Source organism: Anser brachyrhynchus (genome assembly GCF_964034855.1).
Source record: "Anser brachyrhynchus genome assembly, chromosome: 1".
Classification (NCBI taxonomy): domain Eukaryota; kingdom Metazoa; phylum Chordata; class Aves; order Anseriformes; family Anatidae; genus Anser; species Anser brachyrhynchus.
In genome coordinates, this window is record NC_137694.1 from 70,263,807 (window position 1) to 70,278,109 (window position 14,303).

General features: G+C 37.8%; 1 protein-coding gene across 2 annotated transcripts in view; it reads left to right on the forward strand.

The window, feature by feature from the left end:
• Window positions 1-5,351, forward strand: part of LOC308185096 (uncharacterized protein) — a 48,430-nt gene extending 43,079 nt beyond the window's left edge. The window contains exons 3-4 of one of the 2 annotated variants that reach the window (XM_080572833.1): window positions 448-760; window positions 5,160-5,351. In XM_080572833.1, the coding sequence (XP_080428959.1) occupies window positions 448-760; window positions 5,160-5,216 (370 nt within the window). In that variant the 3' untranslated portion in view covers window positions 5,217-5,351. Of the gene's footprint in view, window positions 1-447; window positions 761-838; window positions 2,779-5,159 lie in introns of those variants that run through there. The other variant, XR_013943104.1, reaches the window with a different exon arrangement.
• Window positions 5,352-14,303: the final 8,952 nt, after the last annotated feature.

Consider the following 14,303-nt stretch of genomic DNA (forward strand, 5'->3'; position numbering starts at 1 on the left):
GCTTCAAAGGGTTGATATCAGTAGTGAGTGGCAAAACACACATAATTAATTCATAGATCACAGCATGCCTTTTAGCAGAATTGAATGCATTTTATTATGTATTTTATCTGTGCTTATATATGTGTTTATAACTATATAAATTAGGAATATATAATTATATATAATTGCATACTTCTGTTTACAAATGTGACTGGGAGTTTCCTATAGGCACTACTATATTCTTGAAGTCACCCAGTTTGATAAACATGCTCAAATACCATCTGGAAGATTACACAAAATATCATTGATTTAGACACCAGAAATACTCACTGAAAACATAACTATTGTATTTAGTTGCAATGGACTGTTGAATAAAAACTAGGAATAAAACATACATTTGGGTTTTTTATATATATTAAGATCCTATATCTTAATAATATTATCATTAATATCTAAAACCTGTTACAGAATCCCAGAATGGCCAGGGTTGGAAGGGACCTCTGAAGATCATTTAGTCCAACCCTCTGAGCAGGATCATCTAGAGCGCATTGTGCAGAATGGCATCCAGGAGGATTTTGAATATCTCCAGAGAAGGAGACTCCACCTCTCTGGGCAACCTGTTCCAGTGACCTGTCACCCGCACAGTAAAGAAGTGTCCCCTTATATTCATCTGGAATTTCCTGTGCTTCAGTTGGTTCCCAGTTGCCTCTCATCTTGTCACTGGGCACAACTGAAAAGAGACTGGCTCCATCTTCTTGACACCCACCCCTCAAAGCACCAGGTGACCAATAGTAGTCCTAAGGGTAAACAATAATCTGAAGAGTCCTTTTATTTTAACAAGGTTGTATTTCTGTTTATGATTTGTGGCTGTGTTTTTTTTTTAATTATTTTTGTTGTTGTTTGTTTAACTTATTTTTATTTAAATTCCTTATCTTTATTGATTTTCCTTTACTGAGTTCCCCAGTAATGTCCATTCTGTCATGCTGATATTTGTGTTTACCCACACCATCACTTGAAAATGAAGAAATGGTGTCCCCCAAATCCTCTTGATTTCAGGTACTGCTGTTCACTGTGACTACATATTTCAAGCAGTTCCATTAATAATACTTGTCTTGTGGAATATGTATTTGATAAGATGGCAAAATTTTCTCTGAAAGCTTAAGTGATGGAACAACTACAGTGAATGTTACTTTAGATGAAAATACAAACTCTCTTGGTTTTCTAAAGAAATGTGACTTTGTTCATGTTGCCTGTTCGTCCATCTACATCTTTCTAATAACTTTTGAACCTACAGTCTGAATCCATCAACAAAACCTGACAGAGGAATAGTGGTATTAAAGACAACAAGTCACTATTTGTGAAAATTCATATACTGAAGGGTGGGAGGAGGCTGATAGAGCCTCCTGATAGAGCTGATAGAGCCTCCTCTGACACCCTGATAGAGCCTTACTGAAAAAAGGGATCATCCTTTACTTGCTGACTTTGCTGTATGTAACAAGTTAGAATGAGCAGTCAGTCAAGCAGTCAGGAAAGCCGTACTTTGAAACTGACAGTATCACCTGTCTTCTGCTGAGCTAGCAAAGCTACCAAAGATAAATAGAGGTTGAAAAGGGCTGAGGATTTCCAGGGTGGGGGAGAAAAGGTGGAAGGAATTACTGTCAAATTTGGGCCAATAATTCAGGATAGTGGAAGAGGCTGAGGTTGTTGTAATGTGAGGGTGTAAAGCATGCAGAATATGCGTTTATAAGTTATTAGGCATCATCAGTATTACTGCTTATGGATCAACATGTTCAAGCTGCTGCACCCCAGGTCATCACTGCACTATGGTGGGTGCTTGGCTTTATGCAACTTAGTGGCAATGGTGGAATCAGTGGGACTGCTTTACTGCTTAACCACTTCCTGCAGAATATCGTTGGATTATGGCCATAAATGACCGCAACAAAGAGCTGCAATGTATCCTACAGATAAAAGACACTAGTTCAACATGTGTAAACAAGCACAGTGTATCTTGCTTTGAATTCCACTCTTATTCAACATATCATTTGCGGCAACAGACCTCATCCCTGTGGAGCAATTTCTTTTCCACTTGGTCTGCTTCTGATTAGTGTAAAAGAATGACGTATAGGAATGACACTATAATAAAGATGATGGATATTCAATGAAGCAGCTGCATATTAGGAGAAAAGGAAGCTGACTACTGAAGTCTGGCTTAGAAAAAGAAAAGACAAAAAACAAAATAAGTTTCTCATTCTGCATGTAAAGCTTAAAATCCCCATCTAGTACTCTTACTGGTATGTCATTCATAACACAGAATAGCAACTACTGTTCTTCCCTGTGGAAGAAAAGTATTTAAATGCATGTTAAGGGACTAAATGTCTTTTAGATTTGGTCTTTAGATCAAAGATTTACCCTGAAATGTCTTCTTCTCCTCTGAAATTCATACTTCATAGGGAATAGGAAAAAAGATGAAACCATTTTGAAATAACAAAACAACCTTCACTATAGATAAGGCTCTTAGACCAGGGTGTTAGTAAGTCTGCGGCTTCCTTAAGCTCATACATGGATTTGGTACACCAGGCTGAGTCAGCCTAGCGTGGGATGACTAGATGACTTTATATCCTTAATCAGATTTTGTGTGAATAGTTATTTTCCTTCTGTTTGCACCTGAGGAAAAGCTTACAAGTGTTTGCACCACCTTCTAAGCAAACAAATGGAACTGGGAAATAGCTGCCTGGAATACTTTACAGGACTTCTGATTCTGCAGGGATCTTGCCCTTGTTTGCTTCATTTCAGTCAGAGGTAGGCTTTTGTTTTAGAAGGTGGTTTAGCATGCCATTTTGAAAATGGGGGAGTGAAGTAGAAGAGAGGAGGAGGCCGAGGGGGATAAGGAGAAATTTTTATTTAATGAGTCAAATAACTAGCTGTCCAAAAGTTTCCCTGAAGACATTCATTTCTCCTGTCTGTGTGAGCTCCTACAGAAAGGAATGGAATGTACCATAGTTTTCCATAAAATGCTCCAAACACAGGATTGATCCATTGCCCTGTTCTGTGTTTCTCCTCTGGCTACAATAGTTTATGCTACTTTAAGGACATAGCCTACATATTTAGTTTCTTGGATCTGATGTATGCTCATAGATGGACTTGATATTATGTTGTTCTGCATTTGAACTGAAGATGGCAACTCTCTCAATTTTTGCTGCTCTTTTTAATCCTTGTCACTGTACTGAAGGAACACAAAATCAATGACACTACGAGCTCGGAATGTACTGAAGAAGCAAGTGTGTCTGGTCATGCAAAGCACTGACCACTACACATTCAAAAGAAAAACACATGATAAGCATGAAAGGTGTAAAATTATCTTAAATAAATCTCTTTCAAGAAAATGTTTTAGTGCTAGATAAAGAAAATGGGTTGGTGTCCTGAAGGTGGACTTCTGATTGAGAGTAAGGTATCTCAGGAATTATATTTTCAACTGTATCATGGGGGATGCTACTGGCCAATATACCCCTTCTGTGAGTAGAGAGACTTCCTCTGAGACTGTAGCTAAGGTGTTGTCTATTTGCTCTTTTGCTTCCTCTTCAGATTTCTTACACCAGTGCAAACTGTTATACTAATGATATTAATACCAAGGAAGAAGCCTGTCTTTAAAACAATTGTGCCAACATATATTTAAGGTAGCTTACTGTACAACCATCATAAATTGCAGATTTTTGTTCATTAGTTTATCTGAACTTAATTAAAATGTTGTATTTTAAGTTCCTTCAGTTCGACTAGTTAACTCCTAGTCCCACAGCTGTAATAAATTTTTACATTCTAGTGGTGTTTTGTGTAGTTTACAAATCTTCTGTAATTTCTTATTATGTACTCTAATTGTTGAGAAATTGCTTAAAGGTTATTAGTGGTTTCTCTGTTATGATTTTTAAATCAAAACCAGTGCCAGCCAATGTGTCATGTATCTCAACATGTGCTACCAGTCCCTAAAGCAAATTGATCTTCACACTCTTGCATCCATGAACAATGTTACAACAGCCCTTGTCAGCTGGGAAGGACTCACTATTTCCAGACGAACACTTCAAGGACTGACTAGCATGTGTGCCCCATTGAAATAAAAACAATTTAACACATACACTTAGTTCAGGATTCCCAAAGGCTGTTATAGAACTGCTGAGAGCAAAAATAATCATTAACTATATCATCAAGAATAAATCAAAAATCTTTTGAATGATTCCATACATCATTAATGAGTAAAAGTTTTGTAGCCAAAATATCACTAACATTTCTTCATATTTAGTGATGGCTCTGGAATACAGAAATGGAAAAGCAGCTGCTTGTTTAGTCTTTCAGTACAGAGTTACTTGGTGCTTTTTCTGTCTTCTAATAAGGGTCAGAAATAAGGATATTTTTTTCAACCAGTAGGTCTGTCAGGAGCTGGTTTTGCTATTAAATAACTTCACATGAAAATCATTGTAGATACATATTTTCACCAGCCCACTTTATGTGTTTGTGTGTTACGTTGGTAAATACAGATAAACTTGAAGAAGGTTGTGCAGTATCAAAGTAAGCAGATTCCATAGTATTTACTTTTATCAGGTTTCCTGTACAGAGATGGAAAAAATGTTTATTGACAATTCAAAAATTTTTCACAGAACATGTACCTTTTCCTCAAAAGTGTCTTTTGTGGGTGTGTGCATCCATCTAATAAGAAGTAAATTTAAACTGAATTTCTGGAATTTTGTAGACAGACACTCACAACTAACTCCATCTCTTCCAACATGGAGAATGAAGAACAGTGAAGAAACTCAATATGCCTTCATTTTCAGGAAGATTTAAGTTATATCTTCTACCACTGCCTTGTTCTTCAGTCCAACCTATTTTGAATAGGACAGTTGGAAGATTTTGCAGAGTAGCTATATCAGAATTTGACCCTGCTTTTTTGAGAAAATTTATTGTAATAAATCCTCCCACCTAGTTCTGCAGAACCAGAAAGCATGAAAGCCTTGAATAAACTCTAAAGCTGTTGAAACAAGTATTTCAGTGATTCTTTAAGCTATATCTTTAAATCTTTGTCAGGTTGGTCATAGTCTCTACTTGCCCATGTATGAGAAGAATGGAACAGATCCCAGTGGCTCAGTCAAAAGTATCTGATCCTAAGTGACATGTTCTGTCTCATTTTCCTTCAGGACATATTGGATGTGTCATTGGCTAAGCTATGGGTACACCATGACTTTGGAAAGTAAACAAGAGAGCTTCACATTTTCTCATTATCATAAGAACATTAAAGTTTGACTCTGCACCTCCTGTACTACAGACTTACTACTACTGAGAACATTGAGTAATTGCTTAAAAAAAAAAGAAAAGAAAAGAAAAGAAAAGGAAAAGGCACTACATTTTTATTTAAAAAAGGTAAGGCCACCAGTTTGATGTTTCTGAAGAAAAGAAACCTGGCAATGAGGTGTTCAGCATGTACCAAATGCCTGACTGCATGCCGTATGTTCTTTAATACGCCAAGGTCACCAGCAGCTGCTTAATAATCAAACAAATACAGTGGAAAGTTTTTTAATATTTAAGAAAAAATTGTATGCTTCACATTTTTGAAAACCTTGACTGATAGCCATTAGCAAAAATGTTATACTCTCCAGAAGGGAGGTGGAAAGGGTCATAACTTGGTCATCAACATTTGATGCATCCCAAAAGAGGACATAGAAAGGTCTCATACTAGGAGTGATGTGTTGTTGTTGGCTATCCTTGTCCCCAGCTGTGATTGAAACTGGTTCAGCCTTTTAGAAGTGAGAATAAAAATGTAAATTTTAAGTCCCTTAGCTGTTTTGTGTTTGGTTTTAAAAATTATGAACTACTGTAACTTTCAGTCTGAGATGAGACTATTTTGTCTTTGATCACTTTGAGTAATTGCCATTGAATGTTCTTTCAGTGGGAAAAAGACCATGGCAAACGTCTTATTTTACATATTTAGATTTAAATACAAAGTAAAGTAAGACACCTCTCTGCCATTCCAGACTCCTTGACATTCTCCATCTAGAAGTAATTCATGGGTAGTAGAGCAGCCAAGAATCTAAAGCAGCAAGATATAATCCATCCTTCCCACATCTTCTAAAACCTGACCTTTCCCAAAATTCTTCACCTTGCCTGTCTCTACAGAGGATAACAGAAAGCCTTGCTTTTCATTAGTGTACAGTTTCCTTTGATGTCTTTTTAAATTTAATATGCTATTAATATGTTATTGTTGAAAAACGTCAAGTTAGGAGTGATGGATGCCTCCATCAGTCTACAGAGCAGACATGCGAAGCAGGCCAGTTCTCTAGCAAGCCCAAGTCTATTCTTTGTATTTCAAGGAGATCATCTGAAATGATATCCTGAGTATATCCCCTTCCTCTCATCCTCCTCTACATAAATCCTTTTATCCTTTGTGTCCCTAATGTGTGGACAGGAAACTCCATTCTGCAAATGTGCCTTGTAAAGGCACAGACAACTTTGTCACAGCTGAGCCTAATCCTCAGATCATGACCTTGCCACATGCATCCCAGAAGGTGATTTTATACATACAACCACCTCTTCTTTGAAAAAGAATTGTGATCATTCCCCTGATTTCTCCAATCAAAGCCATCCATGAGAGTGGCTGAAAGGAAACTGTGTCTGTTCAGATGGAACTAGTTTGAGGTTCACACAAATTTCACACAGACAGATGAGTCTTCAGACTGTCAGTAGCTTTTGACCTGTCTAAGCAAGAGTTCAGTTAAGGTTTAAAGCTGAAATGTCTTCTACTCAATATGAAAGTCTTGTTTCCCTGACTAGTCCAGTTGTTGTATAAGATATCTGGGATTATGTGGACTGGTGAAGTCACAGTGATAGGAGTTCAGCTGGGGGAAGAAACTGATTTATCTCAATTATTTGGAGCTAATACTGGTTCACAAATTCTCAGGAACCAGAAAGATACAAGAGACAAGATTCTGCTTAGAGATGTCTACAGGTCTAACAGATGATGGGTGTATTTTTTTCAAAAGGTATTAGTACACTTACTCCCTGAAATACTCAGTTGACTCAGTTAGCTCTATGGGCTAACTTATCTTTGGATAGGGAATTTGAAGGAGTAAGCAAAATAAATAAATAAATGAATAAATAGACACAACTATTCTACATTGCATTGTCTTTCATACGTCACCTTGCCTTTTGAGGGATCCCCTAGTGCTCTATGCTGTGTATTTTCTAATGAAGTCACTTGGTCCAGTCTAGGTGACGGACTACAGCAGCAAGCTGTTTCTGTATAGGTCAAATTTTGCTATCATACATGACGACATAAATGCAGAGAAAACCATCAAGTTTTCAAAGGCTTCTTTCTATTTATTTGTTTATTTAGTTGATTGTTTTTGAAGCAGAGAACTGAGCTCAGTGGAACTACCTGTACTACAAAACACTAGTTCAGAAAATTCTGGAAAAACAAAACAAAACAAAAACAACAACAACAACAACAAAAAAAAAAACAACACTCAAAATCAAACACACTTAATTTAAAAATCTGAGTGAAATCTAGGGAGAGAAATTACAGCTACAATGACAACACCCTGATCTCTTTGATTTAGAGATACTATAAGTTATGCTCAGTACTTGAAATATAAATTTTAATCAAAAGAATGAACACCCAAGCAGATTTACTCTTTCTCTTAATAACACCCCTGGACATTAATGTTAACACCCACCCAAAATTCTTTACAGCATGCTGGAGTTTGTCTAGAAGGCCAAATGATGACCTGTATTTAGTTGATTTGTAAGATCTGAAGAGATCCCGTAGTAAAGAGGGATGTATAACAAACTACTTTGAAAACTTTGACTTGAATCACGGAAGAAAAACAACTTGAAGGTTGAGTATTATACATGCAGGAAGCACATAGAAACATCTTTCATTGACCACTCCATCTGACCACCAACAATCGCCTCCTTCCAGTGGGGGTAGGGGAGCAAATATTTTTTATATGCTAGGTCATGACAGTAGATGTGATGGGAGTACAGTAGCTTTGAGAGACAGAAACAGACTATCCATGACAATGCATGTTCCCAATAAACACTGACATTCTCTGAGCTTTCAAGTGTCTAATTTTTTATTTTTTTTCCCCACTGGTGTGCATTGTGTTATTTGGAATGATGGAAAGGGAACATAGAGACTTCATGTGGGAGCAGGATATACTGATAGGCTGCATTTGGACATTGTGCATTTTAGTCATGCTTCTTTCAATTGACATGCCCAACTGGCAGCTCCCTTTGTGGCCTCTTTCTTACTTTGCAGCCTTGTGTGCAAGATGTAGGAAAATCACAGATAAAGCAAACAGCTACACCACAGAGTGAGAGAGATGGCAGAGGTAATCAGGGGAGTACAGGCCCAGTTGCATGAGGGTAAAAGGATGGAAGCTCTTGTTCAAGTCTCATTCCCTGTCATTGAAACCTGGCCATTCTGAATTCTACCAATGAAAGACCTCTGCACTGCTCACCTCTTTTGCTGTACTAATTTCCCCTGCTAGCCTCCACTGCCACACACACAATTTACCTTCGGAAGCAGACACCCTCAAAACAGAACATAACAGTAGGAATCAACAGCTACACTAGATACCTCTCTGTCTCTCTGTGTCTACAAGCATTCACTTTGCCTCCTGGACAAAGCCACGTGAAGGATGGCCCAACAGCCCAAAGAATATTCTATGAAAGAAGAGCCACATTAAGAGACAGCAGGACGCAGACTGACAGTGTGTCTGTGCATTGGCACAACAGCGCTTCTGAGCAGAAGGCAGTGGTACAGCTCAAATGTCCACAAAGCAAGAGAGCATTCTCTATCAAAGAAACAGCATGGCAAGAAGAAATGCAGGAAATTCCATTTCTTGGTAAGACTGCCATTAACTTCTGCAGGATTTGGATAACCCTTCTTCTAAACTGAAAGGAAAAGGTTGTAGTCAATGTCATCTAAAATTACAGTCCTTACAGTTCTTTTTGACTTTCCCATCTCTTTGCAGTAGTTTTCCTGTTTAAAGGATACAAAGACCTTCAAAAATCAGCTGCAAGTAATTTCTTCATATTAAAAACAAACAGAAATTCTGAAATTAATCCCAAGGCAGCAGCAGGCTATGAACTAAGATCTAGTTCAAAGACGGATCTCTATCTGTTAATATGGTCAGTTCAGCCAAAATAAATCTTTATTTTCACCAGATGTCGCATGTGGCTTAAGTATTCCCACACAACTGCATTAGAATAATTTTCATAGAGAAGATAAGTCCTTCCCTGTACAATATAAATATAACTTCTGTGAACTGATCTTAAGATGATCCTTGATTTTCCTTTATTTTATGTGATCATCAGGCTTTTCAGGGATTAACGTATTAAGCAAAGGTGGGTGCATCTACTAGACAGACTTGTGCCCAAGTGGTTGCTAATCATGGTTCACACAGGTTATACAGTGCCAGCTAACATCTGTAGGTACAGCTGAGTGAAGCAATGTGAAGCAAAACAGAACTAGACTAACATTTTCAGTGCATTGACACTTTATTTTTATTTTTTATTTTTATTTTATTTTAATTTTTGTTATGAAAAGAAGAAAGTTCTGATTTCAAAAACACCTTTCAAGAATGCACAATGGGGGATATGTTTGATAGAGATGGTAGAGGATATAGTTACCTGAAAAATGTAATGCCCTAGTGAATAGCCAGGTTAATAAAAGTGAAGGAGAAACCATGGGCAAGCTCTGTAGCTCTTCTGCAATGCCAAGATCATAGAAGATTTATTTAAAGGCTCAATCTTCAGCTTTCTGTGTTCTCAAGATAATCTTAAATTAAACTGAGAGCAATTCTCTTCAGACCATCATGGCTACATAAAAAACAAAACCAAACTCAAACCAAAACAACCAACCAAACAAGAGAACTAGAGAAAGCCTAAAGGCATCCTTAATTGGATGGAAACCTTAAAAAAATAATTCCTAAATATATTTTTCTATAAATCAGCAGTTTCATAAGAAAGAAATGTTGCTTGCAGGACAGGAGGAGTGAGGATAGAACCTAGGAAAAATGTATTACTCTACATTAAAAATGTATATATTTGACGTTATTAGTTGGAACTACGTTCAGTTGTATTAAATAAAGTATCGAAGACTTCCTGTTTGTTCTGATCTGCCTTACTAGTCCTGGACCTTCCCTTCTGAGGTGTCAACTGGCAGTTTTTGCTTGCTGTTTCACCACAGACACAAAAGTATGTTAGCACTTCTATGTCATAGAAGTATGAAAAAGGAGACAAGGATCTCGATTAGGCATGGAAGACAAAAAACATGAAGAAAGCTGAAGGAGAGATAAAAAAGACTTGACTACTGTTAGGGGAGGGGTGAGATGTTAATATCAGAGAGACTGTGCAGAAGGACACTCTTTGAAGGACATGACCTTTGTCACCGATTTTAATTATGTATATGGAGATGAAAGGATGGACTTCAGAATCAATCTAAGGAAACAAACAAAAAAATTTTTTTTGATTGATAGTTTTAGTAGTGAATGAAAATCCCCAACCCTTCTGTGAGATGTGGTGACTGGAAAAAGTAAATATTAATGGAAAAGTTTGAATGAAGGACTTTAGGGAAAAGAGGTCATTATCATGTATCCAAAATGTCTGTTGAGTACTCTGAAACTGCAAGTTTCACAGTCCCCAAGCAAGACATCCAAACTTCTAGACCGGCCCAAGCCACATGAATGTTAGGGAAGTGTACAAAACCACTGCTTTTCTTTGGCCCATTCACATAGTGTTGTTAAAGTTTCCTGCCTAGAGAAAAAGAATCTGCTACAGGGATTTCAGGAAAAATAGCTCTCTGGAACCATCACTTTTTTTCTAAAGCTGTAATGATGACCAATTCACCAAAAAAAAATAACCAAAGTATTTTAATCAATAGCATTGGATTTCATTGATGTACACCAGCCAACACAAAAAAACACTGTACTTATTAGGAATGTTTCATAATTAAAAGTAAGATACTCCCACACAACAATGACATGAAAATGAACATTTAAGTCTAACTTTCTCATTCATGAAATGTCATCTTTCTACCAATCACTCTTCCTGATGCTGTTTAGTACTTTACCATGCATAGGTATGAGTCCTTGCCTCCACAAATATGGATGAAGGGAAAGCTGGAAGTAACAAGGGGTAAGGAAGAGGAGAGATCTACATTTTTACTGAACTTGATTATTTGCAGAAAGTTTTTCACACCAATATTTAAAGAGATATTGCAGGTGTCTTGGTCATTAAACCTGTTCATAAATCACCATGGACAAAGCAGTCCAGCTTGCTAAACCTGTTTTTTTCAGTACAGCTCTTACATCATTCTTTCTTCCCCTTATCCAGACAAAGTTCAATGAAAACAGGGGATGAAGGTGACTATCTATGCTTTGAGATTGCTTTTTCGTTTAGTCTTCATTTTCTGATTCTCATTCTGTCTGGACAGTTTGCCTAGATCCTCTATCCTCTATTCCCTGCCCTCTCCTATCTCCCCCATGTCCAAAGCTTTCACTTTTTTTTTCTTCTTTTTTTTCCCATTTCTATTACAACTTCATTTTCTCTCTCCCATGCCTGTTCCCCCTCCCTGACTTCCTGAGGGTACACATTTCTTCCAGCTTCTGCTTTGGGCAGGCCAGAGTGTACTTTGGAAACACCCTTCCAGACCTCCTCCCACAAGGAGTTAAACCTAATATTCAGGGAGCACTTCAATTTTAAATGTAAAATTTTGTGGCATTCTGTCTGGTTTAACCAAAGAGCCTGAAAGAGAAAGTTTGTTCAGAGGATGAGAGGCAGCATGTGATAGTTTTTGATTTCTTGCTGGGGAATGCATAAACTAGGTCTGAAACAGGAAGCTGCAAAAATGTGGCATCCTCTCCTCTATCAAAATTTTGTGCTCACTGAAGGGGAAGTGAAAGAATTGCCAGGAGCTCCCAACTACCTATTGATACGCAGTCAGACTTTTCACCCTCACAGTTCCACCACACCCTACTTTAAATCCCAGCTCAGATTATTTTTATTTTTATTTTTAAATAGCTCATGATTTCGTTGGGCCTACAGCTCACAGAGGTTGTGTTGCCACTAAAAACACATAGCTAAACACAAGTGGGTAGAATTCAAAGGATTGAAGCAGATATATTTATTTGTAATTTATTAAAAAGCTCTGAATGCAGATTCATGTTCCTTACTCAATACTTTTTTTATTGTTTCACCTGCTATAAAGTGGGAATTGCAAGGACTGTCTGGTTATCTAATCTGATTGTAGCTGCTTGAAGTGTCTGAGGATCTTCTGAGGAAACATAAACTAAGAAACCACCCACAATAACACCTCCCAGCTGCCCTCTGAAGGTCAAGGCTCTCTGAGAAAGCTCTAGGCTCTAGGACCCAATCAAGTCACAAGCAAGCAACTTCACTTGCACACATGCACCTTACTGATGTCATTCACCCCTTCCACTAACATTTGCCTTGTTTGATCAGAGAAGGAGGCATGGAGTTGTTTTGTCCTTCATGCAAGAAGTCTTTATACCGTAATTCCCATAACTGCCCTTTGAAGTCCTTGTTACACACATATTTATTTTTGGATACTCTGATGAATTTACTTTCCATTCTCTGTGCTGTGAACCGGATCATGGATCTGATCATTTTGGGGCCCGAAGAAGCAAGCTCAAATATGGTAGAGGAACCCTCTATGATGTTTTCATTTATCCCAGAAGGCACATGCAACACACAGTGCAATATATACTGATTCCATCCCAACAGTGGGCCTTGTTTGGAGTTCTTTGTCAATTTTCCTGTGTTATGTTCTCGTCTCTTTCTTCCAAGCTCTCTTTCTTCTTGTTACGTCAGTCCCATGTGGTTAGGAGATGGCTTTTTTATGATTTCTTTCTTTTTCTAAGACTTTAGTGAACCTTCCCCCCCACCCGCCCTTCCTTTTCTACCTTCTCTCAATTATCAGAGCTTTTGTTGTATTTCTAAAGCTGAAGTAACCAGAATAAGATATATTATGTATGGTATAGTAATCCTATTTTTAGATACTAAAAAGTGCCGCACACAGCAATTGTTTTATTTTGTGAACTCAGGCTGTGTAGGAAAAAGATTAATATTTAACTCCACAGTGACCTCTGTGTCTCCCCCACCAAAACATCCAGATTAATAGCCCACTGGGTATGCATGAAGACTGTATACTATTTTTGTCTCCTAGTTTCAAGTGCCAACTGTCACCTAGTAGCTGACCTTGTGGCTTGCTGAACATTCCTGGCTTTGTCTGAAGAAGAATCATGATCAGACTCCCAGTGGTGAAGAGTATGTCTTCATTAGAGTAAGGAAATATTAGCAATCAAAATCGTTAGACCTCATTTCACTAAGGAAAAATAATTATTTGTAGAATTACATGTTGCATAGCTCATGACAGCAGACCCAGGTTTTCTGTTAACAGCTAGCAGCAATCTTTTTCTTTTACACTGGACCTATATACTCCAATATTAGGCAAATGAATATTACAGAAAATGATTTTAAAACTATAGCACCACAGCTAATGAATTGTAATTTTCAGGACCAAGTTCTGTCACATCAAGTTAATCTATGTAGTGTCCTGTCCAGCTGTGGATTCTTTTTTTTTTTTTTTTAATACAACAAAATAAGGTGTCCTATGAACTTTTGAACCTTTAAACTTTTTTTTTTTTTTCAACAAAATATCTAAGTTAACAGGGGAAAAATACAGTTTCTAAATAAAGTCTTGCCCTAGGACGGCATTTTTGTCTTGCCAAATTAAACTAACCAACCAAGACTTTTGTTTCTCTAGCAATTTAACTTCCCAAGAAAAATACACCTGCAGCTATCAGGAGCCTCGCTTGAGCATGCAGGCCTTCTATTTCATGAACAACATTAGAGGGCACTTCTGCATTGTGGTCGGCTTAAGCCAAAGAAAGGCAGAAGCCTGACCTTACCAGCTGAATTTTTCTTGAATTCAGAAGCAACCTGAAATCTGTTTCAGCCTCACCCAGATTAAGAATTTATTCTGCAGACAACCTCTTTGATCTCATTAAAGCTGCTGCTGGACCTGCTGTGAGGGAAGCTGGGGACTCGTTCTTTATGAAGAGGTGAGTGGCCAGGGCGGTGAGGCTGAGATGTGGGCTTCCCTCCTGCCCCACATTCCCATGTTCCTGCATCCAAGAGACCCTGCCCCTGTGAGCCCCCACCTGGGGCTAGGGTTGCTGAATCAGAGGCAGCTGTGAGAGCTATATTGGAGGATACAACAGGCATTACAGTTTTGACAGCTTTACTGTTTTTTTTTTTTT